General features: G+C 37.6%; 1 protein-coding gene across 1 annotated transcript; it reads left to right on the forward strand.

The window, feature by feature from the left end:
- LOC105171755 lies at nucleotides 238-7,569 on the forward strand. Its single transcript, XM_011092968.2, has 10 exons — nucleotides 238-342; nucleotides 1,501-3,122; nucleotides 3,218-3,355; nucleotides 4,262-4,333; nucleotides 5,327-5,368; nucleotides 5,461-5,550; nucleotides 5,781-5,885; nucleotides 5,979-6,071; nucleotides 6,190-6,269; nucleotides 6,354-7,569. The coding sequence occupies exons 2-10, from the start codon at nucleotides 1,587-1,589 to the stop codon at nucleotides 7,210-7,212; spliced, it is 3,015 nt and encodes a 1,004-aa protein (XP_011091270.1). The 5' UTR covers nucleotides 238-342; nucleotides 1,501-1,586; the 3' UTR covers nucleotides 7,213-7,569.

A 7,804-nucleotide genomic window follows, 5' to 3' on the forward strand; every position in this document is an offset into this window, starting at 1 on the left:
TTTTGAAAAAGGGTGAAAGCTAATTTTTTGTTTTTAAAGGGATATAATTGTAATCAACCCAAAATTAAACTATGGAACGAATTGAGAATCATTAGTTTATAATTAACTATTGATTAATCGAAAATTCTCCTTTCAAAAAATGAGAAGGCATTTTGGAGGGGGGAAAAGAAAAATGAATCTTGAAGAAAGGGTAGAACCGTCTTTTAAGAGAAGCAAATATCTTCTCGTTTCTAGGTCTTATTTATCAGTTCACACTCTGCACATTCATTCTTCTGCCAATATTCTCCGGCGAAGCTTTTAACTATCCGGCCATCACCGACGACTCATCGTATTTCAACTCAGGTACGTATCTATATTTTGCATTTTGATGTTCATGTTCACCAATTCTAACAATCAATTGACTTGTGTGATGTATGAATGTGGATTTATAGTTTTATTCTCTAATTAGGTAACATGAATTTCGGTGTAATGTTAGTGCCTTTCTCAATGGAGCCAAAAAGGTAGAGTTAGAAAATGAGTGCTTCTTCAAGCTGTGGCTCCTAGAAAATAATGGAGTGTTGGATTTGACGTGAAAATTAATAGCAGCAGGAGGCGTTTTCAATAACTGTTTTCATCTACGGTTACTGGGCTAAATCAAGAAGACAAGAAAAGATAGTTGAACTTCTCAGGAGTTTTTGCGCTGCTTGCAATCCTCACGCGTTTGGAAAAAAGTAGTACTTGAGTAATTTGTAAGGTCGCGAATCATAGTATCCTGCAGAACTTATTCTTACCCTCTTTTGTAGCTTCTCCAATAAAGTCCAACAACTTCTGAGATTGTTGTACCGTAATCAATTTTACCTTTTTGTGTTCTTTCTTGAAATAGACGGCTTTTGTCATCTGTTTGGCTCTATGTTCTTTGTGATATGCCCAATTTCCATGCTGCTATATTGGTGTTTAATGAGTGTCCACCAGAGGTTGCAAACCATACATGTATAGGAATGAAACATGTTTGTGTATGCAAGTGAAATGCTTTTCTGACTCTATATTTCCAAGAAATCATAGTTATTTAACTCCACTGCAATGCTAGTAGTGCAATCCAGTGGTTCAACTGTTGATATTTAGAGAACTCTGGCACGACCTCCAATGCTACAGGGATAACTTATGCTACATGGGCGTGCCACTGAGTTCACGTGGATTAGTTATGTGGCTCTCTTTGACTAACAGTGAGTGCCACACAGCTTAATGAAAAGAATCACGTATTGAGCAGAAGCAGACCCTGAATATTGGACATTGTTTGTTATGCATTGTGGTAACTGAAAGATGTATATATTTTGAAGCTACTGTTGATTACGTGCCTGTGTTTGAATACTTAGAGAGCGAGGCAATTTGTTCTGCAAGTATAGAGAAGAGATTAAGGGATGCTAATAAGATTAAGAGACATCTAGCTAGTTTTCATGTATGTTATCATTCTCTTTCTTGAAATAGCAATAGGAATGTTTCTGAATCTATAATTCTTCGCAGCATATTCTTCATTGTAACCTCCTGCGAACAGCCTACAACTCAACCAGACTGGAAGTTTAGAACCCAAGAAGCATAAATATATCATCATGACTAGATCCCATTCACACAAAGGGAAATCTGGAATTACTAATGACTTAATGCAGCATGATTTCTTGGAGGGAACTTCAGCGCGGACGAGGCCATATAGTTTTGATGATATAATGCTTACTAGAAAAAACAGGGGTGACGCAAATAAGCAAGTAGCAAGTGGCCCTGGGGTGGCTGATATTGCACACGACGAAAAGCCTCTCAATTCTCCTGAATGTCATAGGCAAATAAATGAGGATTATGGGTCTATGGATATAAGGCATAACTCAAACGACCCTCAGAAGGTAAGTTCTCGGAGAAAAGGGGATATTAATGCTTCTAAAAAGCACGAAAAGTTAATCCAGGATAAAGATAAGGGATCGCGGAATCCTGGTGTCAAATTGAAGAGTGTAGTGGCAAAGAATGTAAGCAGCAATAGATTGACAGAAGGTAAAGATGAGAGACATCATCAAAGCAACAGAAACAAAGATGGTCCTTTGAGTGATGATTCTGATAATGGATCTGATAAGAGACCAGCCAGAGATTCTGCTAAAAAGGATGGCGTTTATGAGAGAAGCAGAGAAAAATCCAAAACAGATAGAAAACAACTTCATAATGAGGACAAACAGGTTTCCAGGAAGAGGAAAACTGATGGGCGGATGAGCAGTGATTCTGAGAATGAGTACAAGAGAAGAAATGCAAGAGTTGTGATGCATACAGATAAATTAACTGATCGGGGTAGAGACAAACCCGAAAAAGAAAATAGACACAAACATCATAATGAAGAAGATAAAACTAGAGGCAGGCGTACTGGTAAAAAACATGATTCAGACAAAAAAGAACAGGAATCTGCACGAGGCTATCTTGAAGAATCCAGGTCAAAGAGGAGGAGATCACGAAGCAGAGAGCACGCAAAAGAGAGAGGTAAAAGGTCTCTTTCAAACTCACCAAAGGCCCATAAGCCAACAACTAAAGACAAAAGGGAGCATGGAGAACTATTATCACATTCTATGAAAGACAGAGCAGGAAGAGAACATTCTGATGTTGACAAGAAGAGGATTTCAAGTAATGGATCTAGTCAGTACAGGCGAAATACCGGCTCTTCAAGTGGTCTTGGGGGCTATTCACCTCGAAAGAGGAAAACTGATGCTGCTGCTAAAACTCCTTCCCCAACGCGTCGTTCTCCAGAGAGGAGAACAGCTGGATGGGATTTACAGCCTGTTGAAAAAGAGAGCACCAGTGTTGGTCCAACTCTTTCAAATGTGCCTGCTACAAGCCAAAGTTTGTCGGTGAACATAAAGGAGTTCCCTAGTGGGGCTCCATTGACCCCTACTGTGGTGAAGCCTTCTGCAATTTCTCATCATACCTTATCTTCACAGATGCATGCCATTGAGTCCATTCAGCTTACTCAAGCAACACGACCTATGAGGAGGCTTTATGTTGAAAACTTGCCTGCCTCAGCCTCTGAGAAAGATTTAATAGAACGTATTAATAACTTTTTGCTGTCTTCTGGTGTTAACTACATTCATGGAACCCAACCCTGTATCAGCTGTATAGTATGTCCCAACCTTACACTTATCTAATCTGACTTTTTCTGCTTCTGCCTATTTCCAGTAAATTTCAAAGCGCTTTTGCTATATTTCAACTGCAGATACACAAGGAGAAGGGCCAAGCACTTTTGGAATTTTTGACCCCTGAGGATGCTTCTGCTGCCCTTTCTTTTGATGGAATATCCTTTTCTGGGTCCAACCTTAAACTCAGGCGCCCTAAGGACTATTCTAATGTAACTGTAAGAAATATTACCATGCCTTTACTTTCTTCTTGTGGTACACGCATTTTTAATATTGCACGTTGATGCAATAGATGCTAACTTTTTGGTTGAGTAGTTGCATGTAAAGTAGAATACAAACTTAATATAATAATTAATCATGTTGAGGAAAAGAATTACTGCCGTTATATGATTGGCTTTATCTTGCTTACTGGGATCTTATTTCATTTCCTTATGTTATTGACTTTCTTTCTTTTATGGCCCGGATGCATTTAGAATAAGTTGCATTATTATGTTCGTTTATTAGTTTGTTGGTTCAGATGGTAGAAAATGGGAAAGAATTTTATCGATGCCTTATTAAGAGTTCATATTCCAATGTATTGAGGAGAGGGAGAGATGTTGAAAATGAAGTGCACTCTCCGACTACTTTGTTTTATGTGATTAAAAAGGCAAAGGTTCATTAAACTTGACTCATTGTATAGAGTGATGAGCTGGTGGTGGTGTTTCTTGGAGATGATAGATGTTTGTGTTTATGGCCATTAGGGTGCATTAGAGCTCATTCAATCTATACCAAAAAAATCAGGCTTCATGTGTTCATGGTTTTATGATGATTTCATATTGCATCGTAGGATCTCATTTTCTCTAGCTATCTGTAAGAGAAATTAGGGTTGCTAAATTACATTAGATGCTGCAGTTTCATGGATACATTGGCTAATATAATTGGGGGAACCTTCGTTAGTGTTAACTTTTCCTGCTTTCTTCTTGCATATGCATAAATTCATTGTGCATGAGCTTTCTAGGAGGGTGTTGTTCTCAGCCAATATTTTCCATTGAGACAGTATTTTCTCTATATAATTGCAGTTTCTGAGGTATATTGTGGTTATTATTCATGTAGCAGGTTTTCAGACAGTTGCTATTTTCATGCAGACTGGTCTTCCTGACAAATCGGTGGTTGCTGTTGATTCAATTAGTGGCAATGTAGTGGATTCGCCCCACAAGGTTTGCATCTGGAACATCATAACTTAAGATCGTACTGGATGTATTAATACTCTACTTTACTGTCGTTTTTGAGGTTTTGCATTTTCTTGCTTGACATTCAGTTGAGCATCAAAATAAGTGATCTGCAATAAACTGGTTGAGCTTATTTGACTTTAGGTGAAATTTATTAGTGAAAAAGATAGAGTTAAGAGCCTGATCAATCACATCTGGCCTCACAGTATGTGAGGAATAGCTGAAATTTGTACTTGTACTGCATCAAGATAAGCTATCAGCATTTAGTTTAAGGATACTGAACTTGAAGTAACTGGTCAACTATTCTTGGTGGTTTGACATGCCCTTGCATTAACTATTGTGATACCTGGTCCCAAATTGCACTCTAACTGACAACTAGCAGCAGCATACTCTGATGTCATAGTATCAACTGCCTAAGTTAATTCATGAATGGCTACAGAAAGCTACTGGAGCACACCTAAGGACTTCATTAGCAGTTTCAAGTCGAGAAATTTTTCAGTCAACTTGGAATTTACCATCATCTTGATTCTCATCTTAAAAATGCTAGTGTGTGCCCCGCTTCTGAATAAGACAGACCTCTTGGCAGAGACACTAGCCTGTTACCTTTTTCTCGCTCCAATTCATGTAATGCTCTGTTCATCCATTCTATTTGCTAAAAGGGAACACTTCATGTTAGATACCATAGGGTGGGGGGCCAGGTCACGAGATGGGTTTGTAGGTAGCAAGAACATGATGATCTGTAAATTATATATGCAAATTGTGTTCCACATCGTTGATACTCCTAAAGGTGTATATGTATATGTTGCTTTAACTGCCCCTCCAAGAAATGTTGATAACTTCTATAGTCCCCAGCCCTCTGTTTCTGAGAAAAGGAGACTTCTATATGTTTTCCAGCTGATTAATTCAATTTCTGTTATTAGTTGATTGTAATTTTCTCTTTTACTCCTTCATTTTCTGACAAGATTTGTCTTGAGTTTTTAGATCTTCATTGCCGGAATTTCAAAACATATATCTTCTAAAATGGTAAGTTGACATAGAATTCTGTTGTTAATTCAAAATTCCTTTTTATCCCATACAACTATATCTCAGTAGTAACTCTTGCATGTCCCTTTCAGCTTATGGAGATTGCTAGAGCCTTTGGTCCTGTGAAGGCATTCCACATTGAATTTATTGCTGATATTAATGAACCATGTGCTTTTCTTGAGGTACATATCTTACTGGGGAAAAGTTTTTACATGCATGTCTTTCATTCCTCAGGGTAAGACTAGCCAGGCATTACTCTGGTGGTTTGCGTTTTTTTTATAGTACTGGCTCTATCTTCAGTTTTTTGCTGAATCTTGAACATGATTCATTTTCTTTTATGTATTTATTTTCGTTTTACAAAGATGCCATCTTAATCCACTGTTGGTCAGAGACTAATCATTTATTACTTCAGTATGCTGACCACTCAGTTACTTCAAAGGCGTGTGCTGGACTCAATGGTATGAGGTTGGGCGGAAAAATTGTAACTGCTGTATTTGCTACTCCAGAGGCTGAAGTGGTGTGTATCGTCCCTTTTGGTAGTTTAAACTGAAGGTTTTATTTTGCCTATAAGTTTCTCTTAACTTTTTAGGACCAAAAAATTTCTTTCTAGGAACATGTTGGGAAACTGCCATTTTATGGAATTCCTGAGCATGCGAAGCCACTGCTTGAGAAGCCCACAGCTGTGTTAAAGCTAAAGAATGTGGTATTGCTTCTTTTTTCTATTCTCATTTTTCTTTTTTCTCCTCTCTAATGTTTAAGAGCTGGTTAAAATAAGGTCGTATTTACTATTTAGAATAACCAGCATATTTTTGTTACTTCAGTTGGATATGGAAGCACTCTTGTCATTTTCTGAATCAGAACTGGAAGAGATATTGGAAGATATAAGGCTGGAGTGTTCCAGGTTGACAAATAATCTCATTTCGAGTTATTAAATTTCCTTGCTACTTGTAGTAATTCTTTTCTTATCTTTCTATGAATGCTGTAGGTTTGGTACGGTGAAATCTGTTAATGTTGCGAAGCCATCAAACGCTTTTGGCAACATAGAAGCATATGAAGTAAAGAACAAAAATGCTTCTACTGATGGCCGCCACTTGGAATCTGAGAATAAGAACTATATGACAGAACGATTAGGTGAAAGCATCAATGATCTTGAAGAACATGACAGATCGGAGCCTCTGGGAGTTCTGAATGAATTGGAGAGTAATGATCAAACTGTGGAAAGTACGAGTGGTGGTGATAATAGTGCTGGCATATCTAAGCTGCTTGGCAAGTCCGTGGAACCTGACGACATTGTTGTTTCCAAGGTGGTTGTTGAAAGCTTATCTGATCAGACAGTTGTTGACAAACTTGTGAAAGATGAAATATGTACACCACCGTCAAATGATGGAAATATTTCTGTCAAAGAGCCTTCCAGCCAGGAAAATTCTGGTAGCTTCACTGGAGAATCAGCAAACCTACAGAATTCTTCAGTTAATGAGTTGGAAAGCAATGATAAGGTTGCTGATTCAATTTCAGTAAGGAAGATTGAGATGGAAGACAAGCCATTTGTTGAGGACGAGCCGAAACTTGAAGAAAATAATGCGAAGAATGTTAGTTCTGTTGAATTGGACACTAATGAGAGAAAAGAGTTAAATGGTCCTGATGGAGACAATAAAAAGGATATTTCAATTGATCTTAACAATGTTTTTGAGGCTGGCTCCATTTTTGTAGAATATAGGAGAGCTGAAGCTGCTTGTATGGCAGCACATTGTTTGCATGGACGTCTATTTGATGGTCGAGTTGTGACAGTGGGATATGTTGGTCATGATCTTTATCAGAAGAGGTTTCGCAGATCAGAGAAATGAGAAATTGTTAAATAATATGTTTCAGCATTTACTAATTGGCGATGGCAGAGTGCATACCGACTTAGTAGTAGACTTTTCAATAGATAATGTGTTGTTTCAAGCTTGAAAGTTGAACCATATTTGGGCGTCTCAACACTTTGCCTGTGCTAGAGTAGTTTAGTATGGTACGTGTAGAAACTCTTTTATAGGTAGGATTTTTTGTAAACCAAGTATGATGAGTTAATTTGGTTAACCCGTACGCTTAATTTTTAATTTCATTAGTGGTTTTTGACTATTAGAGTTGTAGCATCCGAACAATGTATTTTGTAATTTCATTTGTTCTAACACTTTCAAACAGTTTTACGTATTTCTGAGTTACTGTTGGTTCCTTACTCTACAAATTAATTTTCTCTTAGTACAAAAAATTAATTGTGGGGAACATTCCTAGTCGTGTTTAAATTGGGTTTTAAATCTTAAAATACTGTTGAAATTTTGAAATGCAATTTATATTATGGCCGAGTCTTAAGACTGAACAAACACAGGCTGCTTGAAATAATCTTTCGCTTTCCTGCACATGGGGAAGGGCCATTCATCTTAGTTGGTTATCTATTTA

The sequence above is a fragment of the Sesamum indicum genome, linkage group LG10 (assembly GCF_000512975.1).
Source record: "Sesamum indicum cultivar Zhongzhi No. 13 linkage group LG10, S_indicum_v1.0, whole genome shotgun sequence".
Lineage (NCBI taxonomy): Eukaryota > Viridiplantae > Streptophyta > Magnoliopsida > Lamiales > Pedaliaceae > Sesamum > Sesamum indicum.